At 37.4% G+C, this 18,944-nt stretch overlaps 6 protein-coding genes across 6 annotated transcripts; 1 reads left to right on the top strand and 5 right to left on the bottom strand.

Moving 5' to 3' along the window:
* Positions 1–1,934: 1,934 nt before the first annotated feature.
* GCK72_024353 (uncharacterized protein) lies at positions 1,935–7,087 on the top strand (the record flags this gene model as incomplete). The annotated part of the gene is made up of 4 exons (XM_003117997.2): positions 1,935–1,979; positions 5,964–6,036; positions 6,448–6,557; positions 7,031–7,087. 4 exons carry the CDS (start codon positions 1,935–1,937, stop codon positions 7,085–7,087), a joined length of 285 nt encoding a protein of 94 aa, XP_003118045.2.
* A 421-nt stretch (positions 7,088–7,508) lies between these two features.
* Positions 7,509–9,667, bottom strand: GCK72_024352 (uncharacterized protein; the record flags this gene model as incomplete). The annotated part of the gene is made up of 12 exons (XM_003118289.2): positions 7,509–7,553; positions 7,645–7,740; positions 7,799–7,960; positions 8,022–8,164; positions 8,226–8,379; positions 8,434–8,576; positions 8,730–8,842; positions 8,898–8,942; positions 9,073–9,266; positions 9,313–9,387; positions 9,432–9,562; positions 9,610–9,667. 12 exons carry the CDS (start codon positions 9,665–9,667, stop codon positions 7,509–7,511), a joined length of 1,359 nt encoding a protein of 452 aa, XP_003118337.2.
* Positions 9,668–10,187: 520 nt separating this feature from the next.
* Positions 10,188–12,390, bottom strand: GCK72_024351 (uncharacterized protein; the record flags this gene model as incomplete). The annotated part of the gene is made up of 10 exons (XM_003117697.2): positions 10,188–10,318; positions 10,368–10,524; positions 10,569–10,708; positions 10,758–10,914; positions 10,959–11,086; positions 11,269–11,488; positions 11,535–11,707; positions 11,762–11,837; positions 11,883–12,004; positions 12,333–12,390. 10 exons carry the CDS (start codon positions 12,388–12,390, stop codon positions 10,188–10,190), a joined length of 1,362 nt encoding a protein of 453 aa, XP_003117745.1.
* Positions 12,391–13,033: 643 nt separating this feature from the next.
* GCK72_024350 (uncharacterized protein) lies at positions 13,034–14,874 on the bottom strand (the record flags this gene model as incomplete). The annotated part of the gene is made up of 9 exons (XM_003118357.2): positions 13,034–13,190; positions 13,237–13,457; positions 13,724–13,851; positions 13,898–13,949; positions 14,114–14,233; positions 14,285–14,422; positions 14,469–14,637; positions 14,693–14,796; positions 14,848–14,874. 9 exons carry the CDS (start codon positions 14,872–14,874, stop codon positions 13,034–13,036), a joined length of 1,116 nt encoding a protein of 371 aa, XP_003118405.2.
* A 1,073-nt stretch (positions 14,875–15,947) lies between these two features.
* GCK72_024349 (uncharacterized protein) lies at positions 15,948–16,305 on the bottom strand (the record flags this gene model as incomplete). The annotated part of the gene is made up of 4 exons (XM_053735843.1): positions 15,948–15,989; positions 16,034–16,146; positions 16,197–16,242; positions 16,294–16,305. The coding sequence occupies 4 exons, from the start codon at positions 16,303–16,305 to the stop codon at positions 15,948–15,950; spliced, it is 213 nt and encodes a 70-aa protein (XP_053579409.1).
* A 937-nt stretch (positions 16,306–17,242) lies between these two features.
* On the bottom strand, positions 17,243–18,201 carry GCK72_024348 (uncharacterized protein; the record flags this gene model as incomplete). The annotated part of the gene is made up of 5 exons (XM_003117867.1): positions 17,243–17,495; positions 17,660–17,811; positions 17,856–17,912; positions 18,012–18,125; positions 18,172–18,201. 5 exons carry the CDS (start codon positions 18,199–18,201, stop codon positions 17,243–17,245), a joined length of 606 nt encoding a protein of 201 aa, XP_003117915.1.
* Positions 18,202–18,944: the final 743 nt, after the last annotated feature.

Below are 18,944 nucleotides of genomic sequence, written 5' to 3'. Positions count from 1 at the left end.
GGAGGATGACGACAGCAAGTCCACATCTAAATCCAGCTCAAAGACTGATGAGAAATCCACTTCTGAATCTGACTCTTCATCTGAATCTTCTTCTGAGAAGTCCGTTGGAGGAACCAAGAAGACTTTGTTCTCTGGACCACCAGATTCTGATGAGGATGATGATGACGAGGGAGCTGGAGCTGATGAAGCGTTCTTCTCAGAGTCTAAACACGCCGCTACCGAGGCACCAGCCGAGCTTTCCAGAACTACCACAATGGCTGTGAAGAGCAAGGTAAAACATACATTTCAGTTGACGCAATGAAACAACGTTTTTCAGAAGATGAAGAAAGCTGGCAGTGGATTCGGCTTCATCCCTGTGGCTATCGGTGGATTACTCTTCTCGGCATTGGTCGGAGGTGGAGTATACATGTTTAACAAGAAGTATGTGTATTTCTCCGTCAATCATAAATGATATGATCCATTTTCAGAAAAGAGGAAAGAGCCGCCCAAGAGTTGGTTGAAGGTAAAGAGCTGACAACAATCGCTCCTCTTCTTGAGGATCATAAAGAGTCTGCCGAAGTCGACGAACACCCACAAGAGAAAAAGGGAGATGACGAATAAGAAAATGTGCTCAACAATTGAAAACCAATTAATCATCATTAGGCGTTTTTTTTCGGATTCATCTTTTACTTATGGTCTCGCTTCTTCTCCACCACTCCCCCATCACACTTACTACAATTTCAGTTACTCTCTCATATATCTGAATGTTTAGTTGTAACCACCATCATACCCAAAACAACAGAACACATGTGGTAGCCAAAAAAAGAAATTCTCGCAATGCCCCACTCTCATTTTCTATTCTCTTTCTTTTTTTTCTCTTGTAAAACCGTTTACAGTCATTTTCCCTCTCTCTCTCATTCGCTTTGAATCTTATAGGTATGCAATTTCCCGCCGCATTGGTGTTGTGACTTCGCGGGAATGTTCTTTTTTTTCATTTAGTTTGTCTCCATGATTCATAATTTTCGAGATTGTACCATGATGATATATTTAATCGGATGTACCCTTATTGTGTTTGTGGTTTTCGATAAATAAATAAGAACTTCAACCAATTTTTGCTTAGAGAAGAAAACTTCCGAAAACAACTATGAATTGGTTTTTTATGAATTCTTAATTTCTGTTCAGAGTTCTGAAAGCCAAGTTTCAACGATTAGCAATTCAAGAATTTAAATTTATGTTTCAGATCTGCGTTCATATATCTTCTAAATTTTCTACCACATTATAACACAACATTTTGTGACGAACAGACTTTCAAAACGTCCTCCGTTCACTCCATTTTCCTGGCAATTTGTTGTGTCTTACTTCTACTTGTCCTCCGGAAAATTCTCTAATGAGCCGTCTCAGCATCGCATTACTCCGTCAAGAACAAGTGCCGCCCGCACCAAATTATAATCCGCGCGGGGGGTCAGTGAGAAGAGGAACAACAAATGAAAAGACAAACAAATTTTGTTTTGATATACATACTTCTCAAATGAGCTACTTCGGGGTGTTACATAAGCCTTGTCTTCTCTAGAAAATCTATCTTTTCTTATACAATTCTTTTTGTTTTTAGATTGGATACCACTTGAAGTTCTTATGAATCCCCTTCACACCAATTTCTGATGAAGTGATCTTCTTCGTCTTCTTCTCATCTCCAGTTTTTTATATTTTCTCCTCATAACAAAAACCAGACCGCTATACCCCTCTCTATATTCGCGCACGCCATTTATTGTATTCGCACCCACATTTACAAATCGGTGTCTCTCTTTCCACAAAATGCATTATTGCTAAGTTTGTTTGTTTATTTCTATATTTTCCACCCAATCCACAAATTTCGGTAGAAACGATTGCCACATTCAACTTTGATTTACACGATTCACTTCACTTTTTGAAACTTACTTGGTCATTCCCAACGGTTTATGAATGTCTTCGATCCAGCTCACTTCGTGGATATGGAGTTTAACGTGAGTTTTCCTCTTTTTTTCATTTCTTAGAATTTCAACCACTTCACATATACACAACAATTTGACTTCTTTAGTATTACCCAAGGTTACTTGTCAATTTTCAATTTTTTTTTCTTTCGAGAACCAAATGTTTTTCGACAAATTCTTTCCCTCGTGGATTCAGTGAACCATAACATATACATCAAACGGTTCTCTTGAGAAGTGTGTAATAGCTTGACATAACCGCTTCTAGAAACATATTCTTCACCAAGAAATGGAGATGCGGGTATGTTTTATCATGGTTCTATGAAATAGCATAATGATATCAGGTCAAACTGATTTTGAAAAATTAGAAAATTGAATAGAAAATTAGACAGCGTCTTTTATTGAAAACAAGTGTACAATACTCACGATGATCTCAAAATAACAATTCTACCTTTTTAGGCAGATGCAACTATTTCTCACAGAAGTTCCACATGCTTAAAAATTAACTTGTAAAAACTTTGCCTCAATTTGAAAATCATATTGTTTTCTTCACTTTTTAGTTTTTCTATCCTTGAAAATGAAACGAACTCCGCTCTTTAATTCAAGTTATAATCTAACTGCATCTCAGGCATTCATGCTATGCTTCTGTTTAGAAAAATGGCACCTCCGGAAAAATTTTTTTATCCCTCGATTCATTTACCGAAAAACAGTTTTTCCGTTTTTCGCCGTGTTTTTCGGGTAAATGAATCGAGGAAAAAACTTTTTACTGGTCGTGAATAGCCCCATTAGATATTTTTCTAAACAAAAGACATAACATGAATTCCTGAGATGGAGTTAGACTATAACTCAAATAAATGAGTGGATTTTTGGTTTATTTTCAACAATTGAGAAAACTATCGTAGGTTTGTGACAGATTTTGACCAAGAACCACTATGAATTAAACATACATTTCTCAGAAAAATATTTATAGATAGATGTGAGAGCACTGACTCAACCTTATTTTCTCCGAGACGAGGAATTCTGTTTTTTCTATTCTTTTCTTCTTTCTTCTGGAACAAAGCTAGAGAGCTAGCCAGTGTCCCATGTTTCGCATCCCTTTTTCAGCTTTTTAGCTATCTCGGGTTCCTTTTTGTGAAAGAATAAGAGACTTTGTTCTCTAATGAAAATGAAACCAAAAAAGTTATACATCCGTTCATCTGAAACTTTAGTGAAACTCAATCAGTATTCGTTTTCATTTCTTCGTTTATTATTCCATCCTTCTCTACTAAAATACCACATCGAGGCGTGCTATGTTCATCCAGAATTCCATGTCAAACATATCTAATTACATGTGATCCGGTCACATTGGCATCCTCCCCTTGTTTCAGTTTTAAATCCACTTTTTGCTCTTTCCATCTCTTTTCGCTAATCTACTTTCACGTAGTTTTTGTGCCAGTTTCCCATTTAGAAAATGAGCTCGCTAATGAGACCCAAGGTCAAAAATTGATGGATTAATGTTGCAAATAGGATTACATTCCTCTTTCTTGGGATAGAAAATTGAGAAGCAACGGCACGACCCCTAATTTCCGCCGGAGCTTTTGAATTGCTCCGCTATTTTTTTTCTCCTTTTTTTCTCAAGTATGCTGTTTTTGTGTCCATCCAAAAGCTCAAATCGATAGGAGCCAGACAAAGCAAAAAGAAGAAAAAACGTCAACCGACATCTTCACATTTCCTGACTTTTCCTGAAAAGTTCGTTTGCTCCGTTTGGTTGTTCAAGAATAAAAGAGAACCTTTTCTTGTTTTGGAAAAATGTTTGATTCATGACTTGGCCTCTTTGTCCGCTTGCATAGTAGTCCAAGATGTTAAAATATTCTTTGAAATGCGTTTTGTCTTTGTGGTTCAACGGAAGTCTTCTAAAAATTGAACGCCAGAGCTCACAGCTCTCAACCGAACATCACCCCATTTTGTTGAAAAAAAGATGTTGGTAATCCAAGGTTCTCACAATGACAAAATGAGCAGCAAGAGCAAGAAACAAGAGCCCGAAGACCACTACTCGAGAAAAAAACGACTCACGCTGCCATGCGTGAATATCTGCATATATTTATTGGCAACATATAAGTTTCTTCCAGAAAAGACAACATTGCATTTCTGTTTGTTCTTTACCAACTTGTTTCTTTTTGAAGAAAACTAACTCTAAGAAAAAAAATGTATGGAAAAACAAACATCAGAAAAAAAGAAGTAATTCAAACAGATGTACCGGTGGCTCGTTTTAAACTAATCGGTGTTTTTTGAGTTGACGAAACTCATATGACTGGGTTTTATCAATTTTCAAACTAAACATTATACACGGTAATTCAAAGTGAACCTATGCAAACTCGCTCTTTTGAGAAAAATCGCTTACCTAAATTTTTTTGTTCTAGCTGAAAAACTTTGACAAGAAATAGTTTTAAGGAGAAATATAATCGAGAAAGGCCAATTTTTTGAAAAAACAAAAAATATCAAAAAAGTGAAATTTAGGCGTCAAAAAATATTACCAAAATGTAGTCTCAACAAAGCGCGTTTGCATAGGTTACGATTGAATTATCGTGATTATATAATCTCGTTCTATAGGAAGTACTGTTTTTTGAAATCCATATTCTTTCAATTTAATCATTTTCCCCATGATCAAACATTTACAAAAATGTTAGTTAATGTATCAATGTATTGTTCATACCAGAAATTCACATCTGATTGAGTCACAGGCGAACATGTAGCTACATCTAATAGATCTATATTTGTCATCACTAAAGCGCTACATTCTGGCATTTTAATATATTCTGATTTTGATTTTCCCCCATTATTTTTTCCTGAATTCTCACAACAAAACATGAATCACATCAAATTGAAAAAGAAAAAGAAAATTTACGAGTCATTTTTATGAGGCCCTGTTTCAACACCTCTGTTTGTACTGTTTCCTTTTGTTTCACTTTCAGTTCCTTCCTCTTTTCGTTTTACACACCACCCTGGTGCATCAGGTCATGTGGAACTCACTATACTTCTTATGATTTATTTAGTGTAAGCGGAAAGCGACTAATAGATGCACCTACCTCCTTTCCATGACCTCAGAAAAATATATGGAGCGAAAAGAAACCGATAAAAAGTAATATCATGCAAGAAGTATACTCAGTTGCACGAGATTCCGGATATGTAGAACAGTTGGAAACAAAACAAGTAGACTCTCCCCATTAATATTCTATGAGTCATTTTTGAACGGGGAAACAACATTACAAGCCACCATCAGAATGATGAAACGTGTCTTGTTCTTTCCCTACATTTATGTTTTTTTGTCTCTTTTCGTTTCCATCAATCCGAATTTCCCATAAATTCGTCCTAAAATTGCCCTGAACTGTGGCAGCTCTGCCCGCCTCTTCTTCTTCTTCGTAGCTCCTCACAACGAGAGGCCAGCCTCCTCCTTCACGTCTCCGTCGCTTGGCTCAGCCCCCCTGCGCAACAACTTCTTTTTTGTTCGCTCATTTTGTGAAGAGCTGCAGTAAACATCCAGTTTTGGTCATTTATAAGTATTTATCTGTTACCCTTCTGACGCGTAAATATTCAAAATGATGCAGTCACCGGTGGTGAGTTAGTTTAAGTATCCCAAATTCTTTGCTGACGTGTGTTCATCAGAACTAAATGCAGATAAGTCTGTAATCTTCAATTTTGTTAATCGGTGTCGATCCATGACCCGGATAATACTTCTGTATGAGCTGCCAGAAGCAGTCACATAACATTCAGAAAATGGTTATCATTCGGTGTGTTACTCCTGACTTGTGTATTTCAGCTATGTTTGAATATTTTAAAGTAAGTATCACTGAGGAAGTGAACTCTTGAAATAGAACAACACAGCTTTTGTTTTCCATCTATAGTTCAGCAAAAAAATAAGAGAACTTCCGAAGCTGAATTCTCACAATATCTCAAAGTGTGAGAATTCATTTAATATCAAATTTCTGAATACTCAATCTATCATTTCTGACATTCTCAGTTTTTCAAACAAAATCGTTTCAGCTCTTCGACATGGTTGATCACCCGGACGCCCAGGAAGAAATGATGAATTTTAACTTCGTCAAGAACGGAAACGGTGAGCACTCATTGTTTTTCTTACAAATAGCTTTTCTTCATCTTTTCCATCTCTTCTTCCGTCATATGTTTCCGTGCCAACAGGCGGAAGAAAAAGAGCAAAATGAAAAACAAGATTCCTTTCCTTCCTCCTCTATTATATTTTTTCATTGATCTTCACTCAATAGCTTTTCAACTAAAGAGAGAAGATAGAGTGGCCCTCTCACCTACCCCCTTAATCACCTCTCCCTGATGTCTCGAGTCCGTATAACACAAAAGACGTTGATGCGTATTGCCTCTCCAACCTCTCGTATTTCTACAACTCCTGCGGTTTCTTCAAAAATGACAACCCCTCAAACTATTCTGACCGCTGCGCCAACAAAATTAATGGAAACTTTCAAAAATGGTACAATGGAACCTGATAATATTACAGAGGCAAGTGCTCTCCGCAATGAGCTTCTCGCCTTGATGGTACTCTTGTGCCTTCTCATTCTCGGAGTCATCATCTACTTTGTCTTCCGTTCAATGGTTTACATCAAGAAGGTTAGTTTTATATACACAGCTTCCGGTTTTTGTGACGTATAAAAACGCTTGCAATTCAATTTTCCTCAGACATCACATTTGAATTGAAATTTTTCTCCCAAACCCCCGGAAGAAAAAAAAACTCTCAGTGAATTGAATTCAATTGGATTTGAGTTCTGTTCAAGTATATGTGATTGAGTTCAAAAAGAAGAAGAACTTCCGCTTTCATTTATTTCAAACTTTCCGTACACCACAGAACACTAAAAGTTGTACATGGAAATGCAAAAAGATTTTGCAAAAAAGAAGAGAAAAGATGGAGAACCTTTTCGCTCCTTTTTCAATAGTTTTCTGAGCATCACGCACCAAAAAGATGAGCTCGTAAGTCACTTCTGACACCATCGATCAAATGGAAACTAAACCCGCACGTTTTTCTTATTTCAAAAAGGAAGAAAGAAGAGAATTCAATACATAGCACTCATATCACTCATTTCCAGGAGAAGGCTCAAGAACGCTTGCCGATCAACACTTTCGGACCAATCAATCTTCCATAAAGCAGCTGTTCAAGTTCAACTTCTCTCGACCTATCTCTCCAATGAACTCTTCTCCGATAAATTATCCTTTCTTCTCCCGATTGTAGTTTGAACTTCTCTACCGGTTTTGACAGCACAATTCCATCATCATATCTGTCAACGTTTTGGCGGATCTCATCAACATCAGTTTTAAGGAAACAGTCTATCAATCTATCATTCTTTCCTCTGCTTTCCCTTTTCCTGTTTTCCCTTACTCTCCTTTCTTTTTCTCCACCAAACCTTCAAATCACTGTTTCACCCGAAAATTGCTGCAAAATTGAATAAAGTAGCATGTTGACTGGAGGTTTTCACTAATTCACTTTATTAGCAGGTTTCAAAATATTATTAGTTTTCTCATTATTATATTAACAGAAAAAAGTGGTCGCTAATTCAATATGTCATGTCAGCAAACTTCGGTCTCCATGTCGCCGTCGTCATTTGTCCGGACCTACAAAAAATAGGAAATGTGGAAGGGCTCTTAATACTTCAAGCGCAACTGCATCTCTTCACGATTAGGCGGAGTTTGAACAACGACTCACTCGGACTGTTTCTCCGTTAATTTTGTAGTCGCATCCAGACCAGCCTCCAGTGGAACCAGATGACGATGTCTCAGACGAGGAAGTATCAAGAATTGTCTGAAAAACAAAAGCTGGTTGTGATGAATTTGTATTTCTCTTTTTTTTGTTCGCTCACCGAAAGCGACGGGCTGTTTTTCCTCTTTGGAGTTACACCTTTCCTTCTACATCCATTCTCAATGAGCACGGTTTCTCGATCAGAATCACGTGCGTAATCTCCAGAGGAAACATCAACATTATGAAGGTAACAATTCTTAGAAGACGATGTGTAAACAGAACTCTGAAATTATAGGGCGTGGGATCTTTGAACAATGCGTGGGGAAAATATGAAGCCTAATTACCCTGCAATCATCATGCTCCAGGCATACGCGTAAGCAATCGGTAATTGAGCCCGCAGATTTGGTTGCAATTCGATGAAGCTTTGAAATGGTTTTTTGGACGTGGAGGATGAAGATCTCATCATTTTGACAAACGAATGGGGATTCTGAAACAAGATAAATAAAAGAATGAGAAATTTCTCTTTTTGGTTTCAGATAATTATTTACCTGGTAGACAGAACTTTTCTGCGTAAATAACTTTTTCGTTCTCTAAAAGTTTTCCTGAACCATGTGGTTCTGCCAATATTCCGTACAACTCGCACTTCCTCTCCACGGGGAAATAGTTCAAAGAGCGGCAACTGATGGAGGATCCATCGGGACCCTAAAACAACCGACACATAGGGAAAGAGGACAAGATAAATGATCATGTTCTCACTTTGTTCTCACTGCAGTACTTGGCACAATCTCCCTGCTCCACTTCATTATACACCCGCACATCTCCGCCGCTTATCGGCAAAACGATCTCGTTTCCGACAACTACGTAATATCCACTGGATGTTTTGCATTTCAATGAGCCATCTGCAGAAAAATGTTTTCTTTTTTTGTTGGCTCGTAAATGGCTATTTAGAATACATATATGAGTGGGAGCGAGTAAATGGGGAATTCTTAGAACTCGACGCTTGAAATAGATATTGACATCATGTTCAACATACGACGGAAACGATAACATACCGGTCTTTTCAAACTCCTTCCTCTCTTCCGTATCTTTTTGTGACATCGGGACAAGCGCATCTTCTCCTCTCAACTTTGATCTCAAAACTTCGTCCATGTCCTCCATTCTTACCCTATAAATAAATAAAATTGAAAACTTGAAGTTTTGCAAGAATAACCGAAACTTACATTGGAGCAGCCATGGCTTTTGTCTTCTGCATGAACTGGTCGTTCCTGAAAACGAACTCAATAATTTTACAGTACCTCAATCAAAAATTGTTGTTCTTCTAGAGTTATGGATACGGTATCAATTATGACAAGCATCAGGTTGAAATCTGAGATGATGTTATTAGTGAGAACTTACACAGGATTTGGTAGATCAGATATCTTGAAATTTGAACTCTTGTCCAACGTATTTTTCAAACTATTTTTGCCGTTATTCAACTTGACAAAGTTTGGATTCATATGCTGACCACTCATGGGTCCTGCACATTCTCCCATATCCGAAGTTCTGTAGAAAATGTCGATTCCAATGATTGGATGAATAACAGCAGGGATCTGAAAGAAAACTGTTTTGCAGATCATTCAAAATAAGGTAACTCACCTTGTGACCGTCGTTATCATACAATTTGCACAACTGCTTTTCAACTTCGTATGTGAAAGCTTTGCAGATGGAACCCTAGAATTAACATTATAATTTCACACCAAATCTTGAAAGCTTACCCCTTCTGGGCCATTTCCAGCTGCCATTATACAGTGTTGTGTACACATTGTGAGAGCGGTGCGACGATATTCCGCAATCGGGGCATAATTTCCAATGGATCTTCGAGATACTCGTTTGAAGCAACTTCTAACTGAAAACACCGAGATAGTCAATGTATTTTGTGAATTGTAAACCCACAATCTTCACAGTATACAACTACAAATAAATATAATAGCAATAACACAGGACGCTTCATTGCAATAATTGATTAATGCCTAACGACAAACGAATTTCGGAGGAAGAAGCCAGCTAGGTAGCCAATTGGGGTCAATAAACGCTTTCAAGATGAAACAATGACTGAATCGCTAGGTGAGATTGAAGAACGGGTCTTTGACGCACTGCCTGATTTATCGGATGAGGTGAGAAGACAAAAGCTGCGTGCGGGAATGAATCGAGAAAGCTTCATCGGCACGGTTGAATTTTCTCGGAGACAAAAACGCGTCGCATTTGGAAGTACTTTGTTTAGACGGGAAATACGATTGTAGAAGAAGATAATTTTTTGGATCAAAGTCTAATCTTGAGGAATGGAATAAAACATAGAAATGGAGGTAGAGTTTGTGAAAAGATGAAAACAGTCAGAACACTAAATTTTAATTTATGTCCGTCGTAAATGCATTGAGTTATATATAGTTTATTGGCATGTCAAAAAATAAAATAAGTAATCGAAAATTTTTATTATTAGTGAAATGTACAAAATAGTCACAAACAGAATAGTGTCAACACTCCTCAACTTGCAAATCCTCGTCACAATCATCGCATTCCCTTTGACGAACTCTCATTTTTCTTCCTTTTACACCGTACTGGCATAAACTCCATTCTTGCCACGACGAAGCTGACTCCTCGTTTTCTGAAATTTACATTTTCATTTTCCGACTACTTATTTCGAGCTCATGTACCTTCTCCAATTTTAGTATCTTCATTCTTGACTCTGTTTGCAATATGACATCCGTTCTCAATTACGATAGTTTTTCCATGACCATCTTGAAGCAGAGACTCGTCGTCACTTGGTGAAACAGAATGAAGAACGCACATTCCTTTTTTATAGGTAACAGCCTGAAATCTGATATCATTGAATCGTTTTTTAATCAAAAGCTTACCTTGCACTCTCTATTTTCAATACATTCTGCTAGACATGCCATTTTTGAGTCTAACCCGGGAACCTTCCCAATTATATCTTTTGTCAATTTCTTGTAAAGGTGAACTGGGTAGAGAGTTTCCGTATCACAGTGATTCTTTGCTGAAAAAAAGCTCTGTGTGATATCAAGTTATGCTTACGCTCCCCTCACTTTTAATGCAAAATTTGTCTCCAAAAGTGTGTTCATCATCGATAGCCAATACTGAAGAATCACTTTCATTTCTTTCTTGTTCTCCATACATTTCACAAATCTCGTTGGTTGGTTCATAATTGAGAGAATAACAAGGAATATTTTCTCCGATTGCATTCTAAAATTGTTATGACCGTATTTCTAGTTTCATTTGATACTTACAATATTCTGACTACAATACATCAAACAACTGCTCTGATCAACACCATTCAATCTTTGTGGTAACATTTTTGTTGATAACCGACTTCCATAAATCAAGAAGTACGACAACGTCTCGTCTTTCTCACACTCTGCAAAATCTTTCGTTTTCTTCGTTTACTCTCTGCGACAGCTAATAGATAAACACCCTGGAGCGCTCACTCTTTCGGCCTGCTTAGTATAGTGGTTAGTACTCCACGTTGTGGCCGTGGCGACGCTGGTTCGATTCCAGCAGCAGGCAACTCCTTTTTGCTTTTTTGAAAAGAAAACTTACTATAGTTATTGGCTGGGTTTCTAAACGTTGTGATAACATCTGGATGAGTTTTCTTCTTTGGTGCTTGAGTAGTGGTCATGTAATCCATATCAAATTCATCTTCCATCTGCTGGCGTTCAATTTCTTGTAAAATCTCGTTTTCAAAATGAACGGGAGCTTTTCGCACGCTTTCTCTCATAACTTGAGGGTTCGGGTCTTTCGGAAAGTCAGAGTTCTCAAACTAAAAAAGGTTTAATTTTATTTTGAGAGTCAATGAAATAACTTACTTTCGGTAAATTGGAAATTGACGGAGATTGTGGTAAATTGGCAGTGTTTTGCGATTGCAGATGTTGAATACTCTGTTTGTATCCTCTGCTCGGAGTGGTTTTGTCTTGACACTGTCCATCCCAACTACTCCTAATATAGAAATCGTGTTCTTCAAGATAAACCACCTCAGCGCCTCAAAAACATCAAAAGTGAAAAACTTATCCAAAGTATAGTTTTTAAAAAATACCGTTGTGAGTACCGCCATGTCCATAAAGCTGACAAGTGTTGAACTTTCGGTGGAATACAACGGAAACACAGCCATCCTGAAAAATATGTGGGTAGGTTCGAAAAGGTATATAATTTCATACTCCTTTCTGTGCAGCTTGCGAAATACAATAATTCAAGCATTCTCCGGCTGTCACATGGAACAACTCAACGATGGAATCAGAGTTTGAAACGGCGTGGCTTGGGTGTACATTGAAGCATTGCCCTGGAAATTAAAGTTCAAAATTTTTCCATCAGCACAGAGTAATAAAAATACGTTTATTAGTTGAAAAATTAATTGATTTTTAAATTAATTTTAAATCGACAGATTCTATCTTTGATAAACATCACTTATTTGATGTTTTTTCTTTTTTTCAGTAACCTTAAAGGTTAATAAAGGTTAACCGAGATTGTCTCAAAGTTTGAACTTGGTTCAATATAGCAGAACGTTCGTTGGTCGAAAGTTCTAGTATACAATCATTGGGAAAATTTGTTGTCAGAATATACTCAATAATCATAACTGATCAACTGTCCTAGAAAAAGAAAAAACTCACATGACGCATTAGCAATAACTAGCCAATTGGCCAGACAAAGTAAAAACGAAAATCGCATTGTAACCTAATTGAATGTTTCACGGATACGATTCAAGAACTTTTCCTTCTTTTCTCTTTCTTCATCTCTTCGGTTTTCCTTTTCCCAACTGTTTTGCGCTGCGGATATCTTGACCTCCTTCGCCCCGCGCGGATGGTTCTTGTTATCTTAATAATAATAATAACCGAATGTTTCAAAACAATCAGGAACCTCCCAACCGATCACCCACCAAATGTTTCATTATCATCCATGAAAAATCAAGTGACAACGAGGTTAGGTGATAGAAAGTGAAGACAAATAGATGAGTCAGGGTGGGAGGAAAAAGTGTGTACAAATTGAATGATGCACTTCAGCAGAAGAAGCTGATTAGAGCACAAAACAAAACCTAGATTGGAATAACCACTTTTGGATAAAATCACAAATTGAAGGTGTGTTTGACTAGAATATGCATGAATGTTATCACTTATACAATGGAAAAACCGAATGGGGGAAAGAAAGAAAGAAATAATTAAAAAATGATGAGGTGATGATGGATTTGAGTCAGTACTTGAAGAAAACAAGGCAACAAGTTTTTTGAGAAGAACAGAAAGAAAAATGATATGAGGAATTCCGTAAAATTTGGAAATGAACAATAAAAGAGATTAAATTATTGGAAAAGCACAGGCTAGAAGTTTGCAAACGGTAGTCGGAGACGATGTTCATACATTTCGAAGACAAATTGACCAACAATTCGCTTATGGTCATCTCGTATATAATCTTTGAAGATCCCAGTTTTTTTGAGATCTTCAAAACTTGCTCTTAGAAATCGATCTTTGATTGTACTGCAAAGAAATATATGAGAATTTACGTTTGTAAAATAGTTCTAACCATTGAGCTATGAACATCTTCATGGGCATCGAGAAATCATGATTTGGATCCAGTATTGGAGGATCGCCATACACAACCATTCTGACTTGGTCCAAAATAGGTGCATCGAGAAAACCGTCATAAGGATACTTCCCGTTGGCTACCTCTACCATCGTGATGCCTAGACTCCACACTTCTGATTTGATGTCATATCCATCGGCGTTTGGAGCTAGTCGCTCAGGCTGAAAAATAAAAGTTTTCACAAAAAAAAATTAGTTTAATGTACCGTCTTTCTTGTCATTATCATTCTACGTTTTTGTTTCATAACTACAGATCAGTATCACATATGGAAAAAGCGCAGAAAAAAAAAAACGTATTTTCATTCAAAACAAAATACATTGCGAAATACTAATCCGGCGCATATTTCTGAGTCATTTTGTCTAGAACTTGGTTTTTTTATAGCTTTTAGGGGTTGCTGTGTACCAATAAAACGAAACTAAAAGCTTACCGCCATGTACGGTCGACATCCAACATCCACAGACTGGGCAACGGAGTTTTGAAGGTACCCGCATATACCAAAATCACACAACTTGACACAGCCATGCCTGTCCAGCAGAATATTTGATGGCTTGATGTCTGCAAAAACTATTTCTCCTGACTTGATCTCTTAAAATCAATTTACCTCGGTGTATGATGTGATGAGTTGTTTTGAGGTGCTCCAGAGCGCGAATTGTCTGAAATATAGAATTTCGATAGAGAACAACCGTGAATAGTTCTATTTCATGAAAACGAAAGTTTTGTCAACTGCCGGAAAGACTTTAGAGAAAGTGAACATAATTTAATTGGAGTTTTGACTGAAATTTATCAAAGTTGCTCTTTATTTGAAAAAAAAACTTACCGCAACTGCAACAGCTCCAAGAATTTCTTCCGGGATATCCACTGACAGAATGTCATGAGCAATCATATACAATTTGTCTAGAGATAGGTCCATCAGTTCCATGCACATCCACGCAACTCCCTGCAACATGACTTGTTTGCAACATACCTTCATGAAAATCTAAATATTTACCTCATGAAATGTTATTCCATAGTATCTGACAATTTCATCGCAATTGCTGGCTGCTTTTGTTGCTTCCACTTCCAGCCGAAACCTCTGCATTGATTTGTTGAAAGCGTCGTCTGGTCCATTGTTTATAAGTGTGATTTTCTGCAAATATGAAATATTCAATTGCTTTGCCTATTGGAATGCTTACTTTAACAGCCATTTCTACACCCGTTGGTCGATGGAGCATCTTTCGGACAACTCCAAAACTTCCATTGCCAAGAAGTTCCAATTCCTGTAAGTGATCACGCGCGAATTCATGAATTTCATCTTTCGGCGGTAGTACTAATGTGTTTGACAGATATTTCCGAACGTAATCTCTGCAAATTTTTTAATTACCGTGAGTTCTTCAGTTATTCACAGCAGAAAACTCACAAACTGTTCATATTATCTTCATTTGACAGATCCGGTTCGGGATTCCGCATCCCACTTAGATTCAGCTTCGCCAGATTATGCCGGTTCCGTGGCGGAGCAAAGGGCTGAACATATTCAAATACATTTTTAACCGTTTATTCTAGAAAAAACCTTACAGGTGTATGCCCGTTTCCGTCCGGCATAGCCGGAGGTAGTTGTCTTTTCCGAGTCGTTTTACTGAAAAGAAAACAATATTTCGAAATATCCGCGAGTCTGAATAGTATGTGCAGGAACGTGTGGAGTGCCGAAAAACGAAAGATTTCGTCATTATTGACTGCCGTGTTCATTAAACTAGGTAGGTTACCTCTGCGTGACGCCACTCTGTTTGCATGCACTCGACTTGACGACATTCTGCGGACTTGGCCTGGGCAAAGAAAAATTGGTGATAAGTGGTTTGGTTACAATTGAATAAAGATAATTTTAACCAAGAAAAATTCTAAAAATTTCTCCAACCGGGTTTGTGCAGTTAATTTTTGAAGAAACCGCAAAGAAAGATTCGGAATGTAAGAGAAAGGAAAATCAATAAGCGGCCCCTGCCTTTTCTTTGCCTGTGCACAGTGCGCAGAGGCTGCGAACCAAATATACCGGCCCTCAAAAAATACACACTAAATGTGATAGGACACGGAGATTTCTTTTTCTGACCTGTATTAGATAATCCGAATAAATGAGATCTCCGCTAATTCTAAGTCTCTATGGATCTTTCAATTAGATAACAAGAATAACTTTCTAAATATCTATATATCCAAACTTTTTTTAAACATACTTTCGTTTTCTGGACTCCATAGTTACCGCAAAAATAGAATAGAAAATTAATGAGAAGTTCAGTTAACTGTTTTACCTAGCATGACTAACCTTGGGAAGACGCTCTATACATTTGCTAACCGCCGAAAGAACAAATAACGTTTTCGAAAGATGTTGGAGAGCGCACATGTGACCCTCACACGCCGTATTTTCGCTTGAATTTATTCTGAAACAACGCCCGAAAACAAAGATTCTTTTGCTGACTCGATTATTTATTTCGAATTTTTACAGTCGGAAGTTCCACATTACAGAAAGAATAAGAGAAGAAAGGTATATCTCTTTCAAGAAAGATTGTGCAATAATTTAGTATAATTGTTAGAAGCGGCGAGTAAGAATAAAATTTATAATGAAGAAAAGTGATGAAACTCTATTCTTTCTTCCTCATCATGTATGGCGATGATTGACACGTGCACTTTTAGTCTTCGGAGCATGGAGTGTTTGGTGGTGGAATGAAACCCTGGAATTCAGAAGTCTAAATACTGATGTTACTTGTTATCATACCTTGATTGGAGGGAGTGGTTGAGCGAAAACGGCTTCGGCGTTCTGTTGCTCTTGGGATCTGAGGATGGAAGCGACGTTAGTGAGGGTTCCACTGGTCTCCTGTTGGTGTGGTTCTGAAATATAAACGATTAAAAAAGAAATATGTGAAGCTTTGTAAACAAACCATCGTTCTCCTCCGGGTAGCTTCTCTTCAAACTGTTCGATTTGTTCTGAAAAAAGTCACGGAAATATTGTTAACACCCATAAACTTTTCTTCTTACCTCTTGTGACATTTTCAAACTCGAATTGCAGTTAAAAAGTCGGTGGATAAAATTGGAACTTTCAATTGAGAGGAGAACGTTGTCGAAAGAACTTGTGGAGCCTTTCTGAATGAGAAATGAGGAAATTGAGAAGGTTTTTTTGTGAGCAAGAGAGCGGCGAGCAGGTCGTGGTAAGGGCAAAAAAAGAACGAAAATTCTCATTATAAATCTAACACCAAATTAGTTTTTTTTTCTTTTTAGCCTTTCTTATTTGGGGCACCAGGAGAGAAAACTGCTTTCACCACAAAAAATCGAAAAGCGCTTTCTAGCCACAAGTTTCCTTCAAAATCACGGATACTTAATGTGGTTATATAAAATCCAGGGCCAAGAGTCACTTGCATTATCCTTTTATGGGACGCGGTTTCATGTGCTGAGTGCTTATAAAAATGGGTAAAGAAAGGAGGAGGGCACAAAATGCGCTCGAAAGAGGCAAGGTTTTTGTGCCTTCTGCGTGCATTTCTATGTAAATTATAGGTTGAGTTCAGTGGTTAATCAATCGGCTAATATGTAATGCTCGAACGAACTGATTCTTGGCTTTGACGAAGAAAAATGAGTGGGAGTAAAATGTTGAGAAATGGAAATGAAAGGTTTTTATCAAAATCAAAATCGAATTTCGAACACAACAGAGCGTTTGTCTGCCTGTTCCACATCAAACATTGAATTGAAATGGAGAAGGAAAGGGAAAGAGAAATAGAGGCAATTTTTGCACTGCATTAATGCAGATATTTTCATGGTAAAGAGAGGAAAGAGAGAGGAAAAAAGGGAGCAGTAGATCGTTGAAAAAAAGAGAGAGAAACGAACAGTGTGACTGGCGAGTAGGAATACTAAACAAAATACATTCGTTACTACGGGTGATGGCAGAGATGACAGGAAAGCGGAAAAATAAAGAAAAATAAGATTTGAAGAAGAATTAGGTCTCATGAGTGTTCGAAGAGCTACCGATGACGCTGGTGTTCTGAACAATTACGCTTCGCTCATTTCCAAATCTTGGCGGTTCCCCTACACATTGACGTTTCGCCTCCGGTCCGGCGTCGTCGTCGTCCAGCTTGTGACGGATGGCCATCCTCTCGGTTTTGGGTTCTCCGTATGCACATTGGTAATAGAGATCCTTGTATGGAAGGACATTTGCAGATGCATAGACAATCTTGTCATATCCTATTCGCCTGAAAATGAAATAATATGTTTACAAGAAAAAGTTATCTGTTCTCAAAATAAAGTAACCAATTTTGATAAATTTCTAAAAAAAAAGGTTTTGATAAGCTTTAAAACAAAAGCTAAAATGAGTTTACCACCTAATACTTAAAATTATGAAACGAAAACAACTCACGGATCGTTTTGGAAGACGTTTTGCTGCTGACTATGGCCGGCCTGCTCCGCGTCGAACATCTGATAAGTGTATTGGTTTCCTAGTCCGGCATTCAATGTAGCCAATGCATCCATGCTCGGATCCTTTGAAGCCAACAATGGTTGTTGATTATACTGAAATGAAACTTTGAAACATGATATATAATACAATCTTATACCGTAATCGGCCACATCGAGTTGGATTGATCCCCTTGACATGGGTCATTGGCGAATTGCTGAAAGGTATTTATTGTTTCAAAAAAAAAATTATTTCCGCCTAATTATGTTATCAGAAAACAACTTATAACAACTTAGCCACTAAGACACAAAATCACCCGAATTCCAGCCATCTCGTAGTCATTTGGTGGAATAGTGATGCTTAGAGGTGTTTGGAAGTTCATGTTTCCTTGTTGATCAGTAGAAACAGAGCTGGAAGGACTTGACTTGAGCTGAAACAGTGTCGGATGAAAACGAAATAAGTGTTTTGAAATATACCGGAGACAACATTGAAGAAAGACTTTGCATTGTGAGCAACTAGGATTGGAACTATGAAGTGCTGAAATAAAAAAGTTAAAAAGAAAAAAAAGTATATATAGTGAAAGTGTCAACAGTGGTATCAATATGTGCGGTAGAAAGTGACTGATAGGAAAGTTCAAGCAACAGTTTTAGCAAAAGTCTGCTCTGAAACTGAGAATGAAAAAGAGAAAAATATGATAAGCATATGACAGAGGTGAAGTAAATATAGAGAAAAAATGTGGTGAGGTTAATTCCAATTATATCAGTGAGAATCGATTCTCTTTTAGAGAAAAAAAGGAAATGGGAAAATTGAAGATGAAAAAAAATGGATTTGGTTATGTTCCAATGAGGAACTGGTTTTGTAGTTTTAGTGTTGCTCCACAAAAAAAAATGACAGAACGTTATTGCTTTTTATTCGAAATTGAAATATAAAAACATAGATTATAAATTTCATGAATTCATTTTTTCGATTGCCCATTCAACATGTTTTATGACAAAATTGAGCATATGAAATAGTTTTGCACAATTTCATGGTAGTGAGAAAATAACTTTTCGACTTAATAAAAACTAACTGCTTAGCGGTACATACAAGTAGTTGACATGTTCATGACAGTCGAGGAAACTGGTTTCAAACACTGATAATTTTCCACGAGGCAAACAAAACTGATTCTAAAATTGTTATTGGTGTACGTCGTACACCCACGAACATGTTCGTTTGCAGTCATTGAAGCTGTCATTCCAATTTTTGGAAT

This window comes from Caenorhabditis remanei, chromosome X (genome assembly GCF_010183535.1).
Source record: "Caenorhabditis remanei strain PX506 chromosome X, whole genome shotgun sequence".
NCBI classification, from domain to species: domain Eukaryota; kingdom Metazoa; phylum Nematoda; class Chromadorea; order Rhabditida; family Rhabditidae; genus Caenorhabditis; species Caenorhabditis remanei.
The sequence above is the reverse complement of the archived record's forward strand: the minus strand, read 5'-3'. Positions and strand labels throughout refer to the sequence as shown.